The following is a 14,938-nucleotide window of genomic DNA, read 5'->3' on the forward strand; positions in this document are numbered from 1 at the left end:
ATTAACAGTTTACCCATTTCCATGGCCTTTTTTAAGCCCTTTTTTTCAGTTCTGACCTTCTGCAAAGACAACTGAGCCTCCCAGCCTGCCCAAAGGGATGGAAACACACAGAGTCTGATGGCTCCTGCCACTGCAATGGCAATTTTCTCCCTCCTACAAGCACTGGGGAGACAGGGGAATGTCCAGGATGGAAGTGGCTTTGCTGGGAGCATGGGCCATTGTTATCTGCCTCTGGAGCCTTATGTCCTGCGTTTTGTTGCCCTGGCTGCAGTGAGTATGAATCACGGATTGACTTTGTGTTTGCTTAGCCCTTGTCAGCAGAGGCTCTGACTTTTCTGTAATACCATTAAGGTTAAAAAAACCCTCAAAGTGTCTGATTTAATCTAGCAGGCACAGCCAGGCAGCTTAGGGTGTATGGTTGCTCAGGACTGTGGCCAGATGGCTTTTGAATGCTGATAAGGATGCAGACTCCACAGCCTCTCTGGGCAACCTGTGCCAGCACTGGGTCACCCTCACAGCAAGGCAGTGTTTTCCTCTATTTGGGCTGACTTTCCTTTTTAATGTGTGCCCATCAGCTCTGGCTCCTCCTTCATTACAATCCCCTTTTGATATTTATCTCCCTTCACAAGACACCCACTGAGCCTCCTCTCCTCCCAGCTGGATGCTCCCTGATGAGAACCGCATGCTGGACTCTCTCCAGTAAGAAACAGTGGGGCCAGCAGGACCAGGGTAGTGATTATCCTTCATGATGGGTGCCTGGGGCTGTTCCTCCCGTTGAACAGCACATTTCTGCAGGCTGGTTAGGTCCCTCTGTAAGGCAGCACGACCCTTGGGTGTACCAGCCACTCCTCCTGGCTCAGTAGCACCAGCAAACTGGCTGAGCGTGCCTCTAAACCTTCCTCCTGGTCATTAGGGTTAAACAGACTAACCTCACTACCCTGCACCAGGATGCACTCTCAGCAGCAGTAAGCCCCCCAAGCCTGGCTGCTCAGCCACTTTTCAGTCCCTGCCACTGCTACTGCTTAGCTGAAACAGCTCTCTGATGAGGAAAAGCTGGGGGACCTGGGGCTGTTCAGCCTGCTCCCAGGTTACAAGTGACAAAACAAGAGGAAATGGGCTCAAGTTGCTCCAGGGGAGGCTTAGACTGGAGATTAGGAAGAATGTTTTTCCTGTGAGGGCTATTAAACATTGGCCCAGGCTGCCCAGGTAGGGGGTAGAGGCCCCAGCTCAGGAGATATTTAAAAGCCGTGTAGCTGAGGTGCTGAAGGACATGGGCTAGGGATGGGTGTGGCAGTGCGAGGTGTTTGGATTTGATGATCTTTAAGGTCTTTCCTAACTGACATGAGTCTATGATTCACCTAGGGTAGTAGTATCTTTCCACAACTCAGCAGCCCAGGTGGGTTTACCTCTGCAGTGCTAGCTGGTCCACTTCCATTGCTGCAGCCACCCTCACAGAGCATTTGCCACCATCCATGAGCCAATATATATCTTTTCTTCACTCAGCAGTATCCAAAGCCAGCTGTATGGCTTTCACTTCTTGATTCACCTTTCCCCTTCAGTGATGTGTTGTGTAGCTTCCCACACAGCAGCTTTCCAACCTCGAGTATCTTCCCACAATATGACAGGGTTTACTGCTTTTCATTTGCTGGTAATTTACATTTGGTGCAGCCCCCTCAGCTCAAGTCACCTCCTTTGGCAACACTGCAAAGTTTCAGCCCTCTGGCCAGTTCATGATCACCTCCAAGATCTCTGGACAGTCGGTGTTTCCCATTCAAGCCTGTTGCAATATTAGTGCAACCCACTTCCTCAGTTCAACTTCAGTTGCCCATGGTGTAGAGAGGACCCTCCACTTGAACATCCAGCTCAGCACAGGCAATGGAGACATCAAAAGGAGTTGTGCTTCAGTACTATTTCTGAAGTGGCTCAAATTCCTTCATCTGCTGCCAGTATTTCTTTCTCAGTTGGAGCATAATGGGGATTGATAAAGGCAGGGTAGGAGGTGGGAAGCAGGGAGAGATATTCTTGACAGCAAGCAGGGTGATACGTGAAACTCAAAACTAGCTAGGAAACAGCAGAAGCTTTCACACAGTGTACCTTACCTGCCATGGTTAAACTGAAACAAGCTTGGTTCATTGACAGAGTTGGTATAAAATGAGCATTTATTGATTATTCAAAATTACTAATCCCCTAAGCCATTTGTTCATTGCAAATACACACAGAGTAACACACATTGTCATGTTCTACATGAAAGACTTCAGACCAGACCTTCTCCTTCTATGGTGGCAAGCGTTAGAACTTGCTTTCTCCAACCTAAGCTTCAGCATCTATTTTAGTTTCTATGAAATCTCAGTGACAGGCACAACTGCAATCAAAACCTAATGAGAAAGAACTCTGACCTTGCTAAGGGCCAAAGGGCACTGTAGAAACTCCACTTTCTCTAACAGACTCAAGGCATCATCTACCTTTTTAACCAAAACAGCCGAGGATCACTCAAGAAACTCTGCTTGGGAGAATGCCTGAAGCCATGTGGAAACCTTCCTCAGGTCTGCCCCTTTTCCTGCTTGGAAGTCAATTCAGAATCAGAGGACTTTGGCTGGTGGGCCTGGATTTTTCTTGCATCTGGCAATCTCAGCCAGATACCTAGGAGTACTTCAGCGCACACACACAGAGCCTATAGCACATCAGCTGCTCAGATGACAGAGTAGATCCCTTGTTCACTGGAGTCACAAGACATGCTGTGAAGCACCATGTGTAAATACCATTCAGAAAATTCCAGACAAACAGAGCAAGTCAGTCCCACAAAAGGCCTAAAACTGCATCTTCCCAGGCACAGGTGTTTATCTGAAGTCTGAGAAGGACAACCCTGACTTGTGCATCACTATGGACTTTATCATCATTCCTTCTGGCTCGCTCTTGCCCATTTCAGAAAAGGCTTTGAGGTCTTCTTCACTACAAGTATTTAATGCTGAAATACTTCAATTACCTGGAATCCTCATCTTTAGACTCATTTACTACAAATTTAAGGGGCATCAAGAAACAAAGCACACTGAGATATTACAAGGAATCTTGAAGCTTAGTTTTGGAAGCAAAATCCTCACTGAGTTTCCGCATGACTTCTGCGTGGCTCAGCCCACGCTGCTCTCTTTTAGCAAGTCCATAGTTTTCTTTCACATATTTTGCAAAGGGTGTGAGATGTGTTTTGGCAGGAGTGCCATCCTTCCCCCTGGGCTGGCTCAGAACCAGCTGCCCTCCACAGAATGCACACACGAAACGCTCTGTGTCCAGAGACTTGGAATGACGTCCAATCCTGCAATGGAAAAATTAAGTACTTTGACTTCACCCTTGCAGGAGACAATACTTGTGGGAAAGGATTTCCTTCTGCCAGGCTACTTAGGTCAGATTTCTAAGCTAGCATTTTAGAACAGGAAGCAGACCACATAGTTCACACAGTGGAACAACCAAATCTTGCATAACCCACTTCTCTACCCTAGAACTTCTTCCACTGCCTTTTCAGGTTGGTTCCTTCCTCTGTCTCAGTGTAGTAGTATGAAGCGCTACAACAGCTCTGCAATCCACATCTCAACTGTCCCTTGGAGTTCCTCTTCAGAGTCATCACCATCAAAAGCCTTCTCAACGCTCTAAACAACTAATGCATTGCATAGTCAGCATAGTCAACACCTGCTGGGTTTGTGTGGAACCATTTCTAGTAATGAGGGAAGGGCTGCAGTGGTGGCTCCTGGAAGTTGCTTGAAACTTCCCCCTGGCTCTGAGTCAGACCCATCTCTGGGGCTGAGCCAATTGAGCACCTCTGTGATTCCTTTTTAAGAAGGAGATGGAAGAGGCGGGGGAGGAGGTGGTGGAAGGAGTGGGACGAGAGAAGTGACCATGCAGACCCCAAGGTCAGCGAGGGAGAAGGGGAGGTGTACCAAAGCAGAGACCCCTCTGCATCCCCATGTGAGATGGCAGACTGTCCCCATGCAACCTACGGAGCTGAGACCTGCTGGCAAGCTTGTGGAGAATCCCAAGCCAGGTGGGTGACTGTGCCTGTAAGAGGTCATGACTCTGTGGGGAGGCAGCATTTGAGCAGAATGTGGCTGGAGGAGACCTGCATTGGAGCAGTCTGTGAGGAGCTGCACTCCTCGGGAAGGACCAACACCATGACAGGTTAAGGATTGTATCCCATGGGAAGGACCCTGCTTTGGAGCAGGGAAAGAATGTAAGGAGTCCTCTGAGGAGGAAGCAGCAGCAGAGACCATCTGTGGTGACTGACCATAATCCCCATTTCCTGCCCCCCTGTGCTGCCGAGACAGGGAGGACACAGAGATATCGAGAGCAGGCAGTTGAGCCCAGGAAGAAAGGGAAGGGTGGGGGGAAGGTGGCCTTAAAGGGCTGGTTATATTTTCCTCATCATCCTACTCTGTTTTACTTTGTTCTCTTTCTAGATGGTGGTAGATTAAACTGATCTTGTTTTCTTCCCTAAGTTGAGTGGTCAAGTTCGCTTTGCCAAGACCACAATTGCTGAGCGAGCCCTCCCTGTCCTCAGTTATCTTCTCCTAATGCCAGCAGGGGGGGCAGGGAAGGTGAGGGAAGGAGGGAGTGTGCAGCTGTGTGGTGCTTTTTTGTTGGCTAATTAAAAACCACCATCACACATTGTCAGATGCTTTCCTGGGCTATGCAGAACTGAATGCACAAAACTTCCTCTTCTGCCACTCAGACTGAGGTCATTGCATTGCCTGTGGTCAGCTATAACCTTCCAGAAAAAGCTGGAAGCTTCCATAGCCATGAAGGCTAAGAAACCTGTGAAACTGCTATAGCAACTGCTTCTTCTTCTTGATCTCAGCAATGTATAGTCCTCATTTCTCAAATGCAGTAAGCAAGACAGAAGCCTGACAACCAATGCTGCACATGCCTCCTAACTTTATATCCCTGTGGCTGCAGACATCTGTTCTTCCTTTAATACATATACACCAGTTGAAATAGTCCATGAGGTAAAAGATTAACTAGAAAGCCGACTATAGATTTTATAGAGCTTTAAAGTAATATAAACCATGATATTGTTGGTCTCCTGTTCCACTCAGCACCACCATAATAAATATACAGTTAGTCAAAATGTTTAGTCTTCAAAGTCACCAAGACACAACACCCAGAAAATTTCCTTTGATACTTTGTTCTAATATCTAATTACTGTCACACAGTTTGTGCTCAGTTTTAATGGGGACTTGTTCCACCTCTGAATTCCAGTTACTACTTACTGACTTCTTTCACAGAATGGTAGGGGTTGGAAGGGACCTTTAGAGATCCATCTAGTCCAACCCCCCTGCTAAAGCAGCTCCACCTAGATCAGGTCACACAGGAACACATCCAGGTGGGTTTTGAGGACCTCCAGAGAAGGAGACTCCACAGCCATCAGAGGGTTCTGAGTATTACAAGGATGAGCACATAAAAAGTATCTCGTTCCACCACGACAAGTCTAGCACAACTTTGTGGACCTTTAGATCAAACACAGATTGTTTTCACAGCACATTCAATGATGTCAATTTGCAAAATGTGAATTGATTTCAAAAGAACTTGTGATGCCTTATTTCTAGACACAGGAGAATGGCTGGTTAGAGACAAAGCTGATAGGTAGCCATAGGCAAGAGCGAAACGTTACTCACTTAGCTTTGCAAAGAACACACTCGTAAGTGAACTTGTAATTAATCTCATAGCTGTGGCATCGTGTTACTACTGGCAGCTCTGGGTGGATCACAGCTGATTTTTTGGCATAGCATCTCCAGATTGGTCCATGTCCATCACGAACACCGTTGATCAGCCAGGTGGCTGCATGGCAAGCCTCATGAACTAGTGTGTCCCGAAGACGATCTTGGGGTAAGGCAAACAGCAGACATTAAGATCAGTCATGTATGGGAAAGTACAGACTTTCATCCTTAGTCACTACATCAGACCACTGATATTCCTTTATTAAGATGCAAGACTTGTTTTGGAGGCTGGATTTACCAATGCTTTGATAAGATAAAATGACCCAAAGCAAGGTTCTACCTCAGTACATTTCCAGTTGTGTGAGTAGCATTAATTCTGCAATCTTAGTTACTCTCCTGAATGTTTAACCTGTTTGGGGATTTTTGTTTGTTTGGGTTTTGTTTTGTTTGGGGTTTTTTGAGAGACCAATTCTGTAAATTTGCCCAGCCTCTTAGAAGGGTCCCAAGTCCTACAATTAGTGGATTTATCTATTCAAGGTGATACGAAATTTCAAAGCAGGGTTCAGTTCCAGATCTCTTAGGCCTCAGATCCATGCTTTTGTCTCTAGAACTTGCTTTCTCAAAGAAGAATGAACCTCTTTACCTACCTGCAGAGTCACAGACTTTCTCAGACAGCTCAATGCGAGCATAACGCTTTGCCTCGGGACCTTCTGTCTGCCCAGTCACACAATAGCCTGCTGTCTTCCTCATTTTCTTATTCCAGCTTATTGTCATCTTCTCTGGCAACTGAAACACAAAACAGTACATATAATCTGCTCTCTCTCCCACCTCTCTCTTCTTCTGGCTTCCCCTTATATTTCCTGCAAAGCCAGTGCAGGGTGTCTCTGTTAGTGCCCTTATCTCTATCGTCACTTGTGATGCAAACCCACCCTCCGTGGCTTCTTATACTCATCATCAGTTTTTCTGTAACCAACACTGGGAGTTTCACAATGTAGGATATGACAAAAAATCCCTTAATTCCTCCATTCTGCCTCTAAAGCCAATGTATGCTGCTTAAGAGGAAACACAAGGATCTCAGGAATAAACCAGAATTCCCTCTTAAAAAGGCCCCTCAGTGCTCTCCTCAATTGCCAATCATTGCATCACTCAGTCATGGGTGGTTTGCATCAAATAGCCCTTACAGTTGTTTTCTGGTGTTTTAAGGAGAATGTGTGTGTGTATGTTTAAGAATACATATGCGTTGTTAGCATCCACTCTGACCAGAAGTTCTACAGCTTAATAATTTACAGGTCAACTACTATTTGCTTTGGCTGTTCTGAACCTACAACTTCCCACTTTATTTTGATGCACCCTCATAAACATCCTCTGTGCTGCACCTGACTTTGTAAGCCCTCATCATACCTATCCTGGCTACTTCTGTTCTTTTACCAACAGTTTTGTCATATAAATTAGTTAATGATCTTAAGTAAATGGTCCAACAGTACTAAGTGCCAGCACAGGTACAGGGTTGAAGTACTGGGGAGCAAGGTATTTGCTTTCTGCAATAGTTACTGTTCAGCTCAGCTTTATGTGAAATCATGACCTCAGCCTGTCCTTGGTCAGCTCAACAAAATGTTCCCAGCTGCACAGAAACATTTTTCCTCTCTGAAGTAAATTCCATTGAATTACTGAGGGCAGTGACCTTCCTTTCAAGGATGTTTCTCACCAGAGGAGAATCTCTAGTATCCCAGAAGGATCATCAAAAAGTGAGAAGTAACATATTAACCAGAAATTTAAGAGTTGTAGTTTGTTTTGAAGCCAACCTTATGCTCAAAGATGGTACTGTTATACAGACAGTAAAGCTTCTGTGCCAGCTCCTCTTTATTCTTCTTGAAATACTTCACGTAGGGGGAAGCTGGGTTTGAGAGATCTTGCAAGAAACAGCCAGGCACTGAGCACACCCTGGGCCTGCAAGAAAAGCCATAAAGCAGTTCACTGAGACAGTGGTATTATATGGAAATCTAATGGCTATTCTACAGCCAATAAAGATCTCTGGAATGATGGCACTGGCACAAACCTCTACTGACTCTTTTCACTACTTTGCCCTCATGAAGTCAGCAGGGTGCACGGGATTATACTGTCTCTTCCCTCTTCAAGGGTAAGATAGGGCAAAGCTATTGCAATAGTTCTGCAGTTATTTCATCAGGGGAAATAAGATACTCCACTAGGATTACTAACTCCAATACTGCAGCATTCTGACAAAGCATCAGCTTGGAATACATCATTTAAGGTCAAAAACAATCAAAACAAGCTTATTAAAAGGTATGAATTACTAACAGAATCAGTTTTGATAACTTATGAGAGGCAGGCTGCTGGATAGATAGAATCTGTAGGGCCAGCACACATTAGAAGTATTCTGTGCCAAGACAGAGAATAGCAAGAGAGCTGACATTTACAAAGATATTACACTTGTCATATTTATTTGTCATCTGCTTCTCTAAGCAGAGATTACTTTTTATTGTCTCTGTTACACTTGAAACTGAAAGCTTCCATTTCCAGCCACTTAACCACTAATGACTGCTGAATTGGTAGCAGAAGTTTTTAGGCACCAGAAAAACCAAAACATCATCTTAACATCTCCTTGTCAATCTATAAGGTCTGAAAACATAGTAAAGATGCAGAAAAACCTTCTCTCTGTCTTTGCTGATTGTGAGCAGTAGAGAAATTCATTCCTAGGAATTGTTGCAGAAGCCACTGTCCTGGAAGGTGTCACTTGAAGTGAAATGGAATTTGACTTTGGTGTCTTGACTCCCTCCCCTTTCAAGAGCTGGGTATCTTTACAGGTAGGCTTGATGTTTTCTGGTTCAAAGAGAGTCACAGGATTACACACTGTCAGAGAACTGGTGGCAAAGATGTCACTAAATAGGTAACAGACAATGGTGAAAAGAGGTCAAACACACTCTTCCTGTGCATACTTGAATGCAAAGGCTTTTACAACTGATGGAAAGGTGATTTGCTGTTACACACTACCAAAATTACCATTCAGTTGAGGAGCAGAAGGCTCCAAACCTGCAAACATTCAGCTGGGAGGAAGCGGAGGGGAAAACAGCATTTGTGAGCTCACTCAGGCTTTTCTGTGACAAACAATTCAATATGTATCACCAGCAGACTGGGAACACTTAATGCAGAGACGCCATTTGAACAAGAAACTTGTTCTAACCATCTATCGTGTGGCGTAAACCACAGCATTTGTTTCACAGGCAAGTTCTGATCAGACAGTTGCCCATTTCCCCAGTCCACAACTAGACATTGCTAAAACAACTGAGCCTCACATCAGATATGAAGGAGTGCTTCAGGGTTTGCAGTTCCAGTAGACGTTCTCTCTGCTGGCTGTTCTGTAACTGTTCTTCCCTATTTGGGCCCCCTGCATTCTTTCATTGTTCAATGATATACAGGGAAGGCAATGAAGCTGCCAACTCACTTTTAGAACATGTTTTATAGTCCACACTGACATACTCCAATTAAAAAAACCCAAACCTGCTCTTTCCCAGGGCACATTTCTGTGCTATCAGTCATTCTCTTCCACAGGTCTCCTTGCCCTGAACTAGTCCTTATTAGTGAGGAAGGCACCCTGTGTTTACTTTTCTAGTTAAGAGATTGATTTTCACCTGCTCTTACTCAGCAATAGCCCTTTCCCTCTTTGCAATCTTGCAGTTGAAGCTCACTTCAGTTAGCCAAGGGAGAGAGGGAGTTATTGATTTAGGGAATTCTCATTATAAACTGTACTCTAAACCAAAAAAAAAAGGTCAATTATAAATCCAAGTGCTAAATTAACATCTAAATAGCTAAAAATTTCAGTCTTACCATAATGACAGCTCTATCACACACTAAAGGTCATTCCAAACCATCAGTTGGATTTGTTTTCAGAACAATTAGAATAAAAAGATAAAAATGCCACTAATTATAGGAATTCTAAAACCAGCAATAGTGAAAAATTTAAGTCTTGACACCACAAGCATAGCAGAAGCACTTTACAGAATGCTCAGAGAAACAATTTCTGATTGCATCAAATTCAACTGCAAGGTGCTGGGCTGCACTTCTAAAGCATATGCCACACAAGTGAAAAGACTCAGGGTATTTACCATTGTCACTAGTAACCAGCTTTTCAGTTAGCTAAGAACAACTGCTTACCTGTTGTGCTTGGCTGGTAGACAGTTTTACTCATGCCTAAGATTGGTTTTCGGGGTGTGCTCCGTTTCCTTATCCGTTCTATTAATGCTTCAAATTCATCATCTGAGCTCTCTGATTCTACCTCAGTGCTTTGTCGTCGTGTTACTGTTGGCACTTTATTTTCTGTGCTCTTTTCACAGCTTCTTTCTTTCCTTCTAGTAAGGAAGTCTGGACTGCCTCTGGAAATCGACTCTCTGAGATTTTGGGGAGGTGGGAGTTTTATGAACCTCCAGCTCCCTTTCAAGTCTGTCACTTCCTTTTTTTGGTAGTCATGCCATAAATTTTCTTCAAAGACAGAATCTTCAGTGTCACTTGAAGCCTCTGGATATTCCAACTCCTGGCAGCAACTGCTTTTCTTTCCAGAAGTCATCAGCTTCTTTGGGGTCTGAAGATCCTTCTGTGCTGCAATTCACAAGAAAAAGCTTAAAGTTTTGTTAAACTCATTTAGGAGGCCTGCCTTTGTCTCAATACCAAAAACATCTGTTGGAAGACAGGAAAAAACTAAAGAATAGAAAGGTATCTGTGCATTGTTCACTCCTTCTAGGAGAGTTCAGTTTGCTCATATCAAGGAGAGGTGTGCCAGACAGCTGTAGTCAGGCTCTGGATGTTAGTAAACCAAGGGAATCTCCAGCTCTTGGGGGAAAAACAGGGATCCTCTGCTCAGACAAGCACTGAAACTCCTCAAGACATGGTTTGCCCAAGCATCTTGTAACCAGTGTTAGGCAGGATTACACATAGATTACCTCAGCTAAAGAATCTGCAAATTAAAGAACCCTGACTGTGGCTCTACAAAGCCCATAGGCAAATCTGGCCTGATTGCCATCATTTGCATAAAATTAAAGGTATCTAGCTTAATAAGAGCTCCCCTCTTTCTTCACTCAGTGTCTTTGAGCCATAGAATAAGCTGGTACAGCCACAGGAACAGTTTTGCATTTCTTAAATCCTCTCTTCGCAGTGATTGTCCCATATTTGCAGCTCAGTCTAAACCAACCATGAGCTGCTACTCTTCACAGACCTACATGCTAGCAGATAATCCACCGTATCTGCAGACACACAGCAATACTTCAAAATACTCACTTGTCAGAACAGTGTGATCATGGTTTCCTCTGCTACCCCAAGAGGAAACAGAAAATGCCTCTCTTCTGTTACCCTCAAGGAAAAGATAGTGATCTCATGGTTAAGAAGTTCTCTCAGAAATGGATGAGTTCAACAATCAATGTTGTCTTTCCACCCATTAAAATGCCTGCTTCGTATCTGCTGTTGGACAACTACTTACCATTCTTTGTTGTGCTCCTTTTCACTTTAAAGTCCAAGAAGAAATCATCTGAGTCATCAATGAAGTCCTTCAAACTGTAAAACAAGCAAATGATGTGAACAAAGGTAGGCACATAAGCAGTAACAGAAAAGTTTGTCCTACTGAAAAAGCAAACCAAAAAAAGCCACCCAATATAACATTATCAGCTGCTCACAGCAAATGTTGCCAACTAGATGCCACTAATAGGAATGGCAACAGAGCATGCACATCTCTTCAAATTCCATTTTACATTTGACCTGAACACACAACAGTTCTTTTGTCTGCACTCACTCCCACACATGTATCTGCTGCAAATCACCAAGAAGTTTGATCATGTCCCTGTATTCTGAACACTGGATGTGACAGAGAAAATTGACACCCAAACATTGAGAAGTCATTGATTACAGCACCCACCTTGCATCTGCCTTTTTCAAAACAGATTTGGGAGTTTTCATTTTAGCTAAAACTGAAGAAATAAAAGATTAATTAGTAAAGAATCAGGCTCTTATTTCTTCTTATTTCTGCACATTAATTCAACTGGTTGTAAGTAGGAAAGCTTGACAATGCTTAAGATCATTCACATGGCACTGAAATCACAATATGAACAGTAAAGTAACAAGAAATCTGCTTTTAAAACAGCTGGACTAACACAAGAGTGATATGCAAAAGGTAAAATAACCTGCCTGGACACGTTCTGTGTGACCTGATCCAGGCGGGACCTGCTTTGGCAGGAGGGTTGGACTGGATGGTCTCTAAAGGTCTGTGATTCTATTCTGTGATTCCATGAAAATAAAGAAATACAGTCTGCTGCCTTAGCATTTCTACCATCTCTATTCCAAGGCTGAATGTGTAGTGAGTATCATGTAATATGCAACTCCATCTCACACAGATCACAAGGTTCACAAACCTTTAAATTACTTACCCCACTTGAGATATATTGGAGCCATGATTAGTCCAGCTAAGGACTAAGTTAAATAGAACTCTTGCAATAGAAAAACCCAGGATGTACTCAACTGCCCTAGCACAAAATTAGTCATAGAATCACAGAATGGTGGGGGTTGGAAGGGACCTTTAGAGATCATCCAGTCCAACCCCCTGACAAAACAGGTCCCATCTAGATCAGGTCACACAGGAACGTGTCCAGGTGGGTTTCGAAGACCTCCAGAGCAGGAGTCTCCACACCCTCCCTGGGCAGCCTGGGCCAGGGCTCCCTCACCTCAGCACTGAAATAGCTTATGTTTAAATGGGACTTCTTATGTTCCAGCTTCTTCCCATCACCCCTTTTCCTGTCACAGGATACAACAGAAAAAAGTGCTGCCCCAATCTCCTGACACCCACCATGGAGATATTTGTAAATATTAATGAGATCCCCAAAAATTAAAATATCAAGTTTTACATGCACAGGCTAAACATAAAGATAAGTTTGCACAGCAAAAGTCACCATGTAAAATTTAGTATTCAATTCCATCTTACCAAGACCTTAAGCCACTGTAAAAATCCAAAACCATCCCTCCAACTGATTTAAGACTCATAAAGCAAATGTCATGACATACAAGAGGAAATTCTGAGTAGTTTAGACTTGTGTTTGGAACACTAACTGCTTAGAGAAAATGTTTAATCAAAGATGCTCCATGGACTGGAAAGGAAGGGAGTGGGTGACAGGGAACAGACAAAACTGAGGCATCAAGAAAAAATAGTGCAAAGTAAAATGCATCCAAGACTGAGACATGAGAGTCAAGAACACTCACTGTGGCACAGAGCTACCAACACTGCACTACAAGTGAAAGGAGAAAATGTGCTTTACAACAAGAGTGATGAAAGAAAAACATGCAAAAAAAAGCACTTCACGGTAAGTAGATGGAAGTGTGTCCTTTTCATACCCTTTCAGAAAACAAAGTAACATGTTATTACTTACACTTTTCAAATTCATCATCGCTGCTGGAAGAGAAGCACAAGGCATGGCTGCAAAAAACATAACACCAAAATCATGAGGTCAGCAGGAGGTAGATCTGCATCTCCACTACTCTGAAACATCTCTGAACGCTGAGGGCAAAATGTGTGCTGAAAAAACACTGAAAGTCTCCAACAGGATGAACCGTTTCAAATTATTTCAAACAGCATATTAATATTTGTGACATCCATTTGAGTCCAGTGTTCAAACAGTAATCAATCGCCATCAAAACCTTACAGATTAAACCACTTGCTATTGCACTGGTTGAAACTCAAATTTGGTATCAGGAGCCCGAAGGGACAGAAAGCCTATTTCTCATCTAGCACATGGTATGTGACCAGGCCGAGAAAGCTGTGTTGTATTAGGTTTGAAACCTCAAAACATGGAACAACGAGAAACAAGTGCTTTTGTACAAAGTCCACTTAGTTACCATTAATATTTAGTGAACTGTGGTAGCTTTCATAAAGCTACTTTAAGATACACATTTGCCACTTGGATTGCAATTCCCATGCAAAGGTAGGGGCAAGCCATAACACTCTTACCAAGTTACTTCATATTCGTTCAAAAAACAAACATTACCTTGAAAAATTGCACTATGCGTTGGCTTAAAAACCGAAGACGGCTCCTGCAAATGACACTGAAGTGATCCAAACCTTAAAGACTATCATTCTGAAACCTACTGCTCCCCACCCGTTACCATAAAGCAGCTGAGGGCATAATCTAACTTTGGGTGCGATCAGTACAGCTAACGAAGACCGTGGGGCCGCGCGGGATGCGGCTGCTGCCCCACGAGCACCCCCTCACCTGCCGGCCCGTCGGGCCTGGCTCGCCGCGGCCGTTTCGCCTGACGCCAAAGCGCTGCCGTGGCCCTCGGCCCCGCCGGCGGGACGCTCCGCGCGGCCCTCACGGCTGCGGGGGCCCTGCGGCGCCTCCTCCGGCTGCAAACGAAGATCGCGAGCGGCCGGGCAGGGCTCGGGCGGGGGCGAAGGGGCTGTCGGCCCCCGGCGCCCCGCGGCCGCCTCCATCCCGCTTCAAACCGCCCGCGCCCCGCGCCGCGCTTCCGGCGCGCCGGGCCAGGCCGCATGCGCGAGCGCCGGCGCACTGCGGGGCTGCGGCGGCCGGGCCGCGGCACCGCCTCCGGCCCCACGCGGCTTCTGCGCCGCCACAGGCGTGGGGCAGCGGCTCCCTGGGACACCCCACAGCCGCTGCCAACGGCAGAGCGTAACTGCAGGCAGGGACGGGACCCCACGGCGAATCGGGGTGCTCAGCAGGCAGCGCGCACCCAGCGCCGGCCCGAAACAGGTGACCTGGCTGCACAGAACAGCAACACAGAGCGCAAACCGCTGCCTCAGGCTCAGCACAGCCCTAAGACAAAACCTACCTGCTACACATCAGCAACGCCCCTAGCACCAGTAGCAAGACTGACAAGTCATTTCAAAGTGCAGCCTCTGGCCATGGCCAGATTCAGGAGGCAGGGAAAGCTACCATCGCTTGTTCAGAACAAAAAGATTCATCTACACATAGGCCCTAACTTTAAAGACACTGCAGAGTGTGACCTGGGACACCACCACTGTGAAGGCCAGAAGAAACAAGCTGCTGCAAAGGCTCCAAAACCCCTTCTGAATTATGCAGACACACACACTTTCACGTGTGGGTGGGTTTGGTTTAACCTAGTGGAAACAGAAACATCTATATACAAGATCTACACTTACCTGGGATTATTTCCGAAGTTGTTTTAAGGAACTCTGTTTACTTCATTACAGAGAAGAAGGTAAAAGGCCAGCA

At 45.0% G+C, this 14,938-nt stretch overlaps 1 protein-coding gene across 3 annotated transcripts; it reads right to left on the reverse strand.

Moving 5' to 3' along the window:
- Positions 1-2,159: 2,159 nt before the first annotated feature.
- Positions 2,160-14,937, reverse strand: GCNA (germ cell nuclear acidic peptidase). Of its 3 annotated transcripts, none has more exons than XM_062006986.1 (10): positions 14,866-14,937; positions 13,118-13,164; positions 11,617-11,668; positions 11,185-11,258; positions 9,870-10,310; positions 8,366-8,537; positions 7,502-7,646; positions 6,347-6,485; positions 5,658-5,862; positions 2,160-3,307 (listed from the first exon to the last, which is right to left on the reverse strand). In XM_062006986.1, exons 3-10 carry the CDS (start codon positions 11,655-11,657, stop codon positions 3,055-3,057), a joined length of 1,470 nt encoding a protein of 489 aa, XP_061862970.1. In that variant the 5' UTR covers positions 11,658-11,668; positions 13,118-13,164; positions 14,866-14,937; the 3' UTR covers positions 2,160-3,054. The 3 variants fall into 3 exon arrangements, with proteins under 3 accessions (XP_061862970.1, XP_061862971.1, XP_010194057.2); XM_062006987.1 differs by lacking the exon at positions 14,866-14,937 and adding an exon at positions 13,958-14,024; XM_010195755.2 differs by lacking the exons at positions 13,118-13,164; positions 14,866-14,937 and adding an exon at positions 10,986-11,058 and having other exon boundaries at positions 11,617-11,629.
- Position 14,938: the final 1 nt, after the last annotated feature.

The sequence above is a fragment of the Colius striatus genome, chromosome 13 (genome assembly GCF_028858725.1).
Source record: "Colius striatus isolate bColStr4 chromosome 13, bColStr4.1.hap1, whole genome shotgun sequence".
Classification (NCBI taxonomy): Eukaryota; Metazoa; Chordata; class Aves; order Coliiformes; family Coliidae; genus Colius; species Colius striatus.

What these genes read in the sequence shown, in the direction of transcription:
- GCNA (XM_062006986.1), bottom strand. Translation starts at nt 11,657, where the DNA reads ATGAAAACTCCCAAATCTGTTTTGAAAAAGGCAGATGCAAG. An exon ending in CTACCAGCCAAGCACAACAG is followed by an intron (nt 8,538 to 9,869) that starts GTAAGCAGTTGT and finishes TCTTTGAACCAG; the next exon opens with AAAACATCAAGCCTACCTGT. An exon ending in TCAGCAAAGACAGAGAGAAG is followed by an intron (nt 7,647 to 8,365) that starts GTTTTTCTGCAT and finishes CTTTTCTTGCAG; the next exon opens with GCCCAGGGTGTGCTCAGTGC.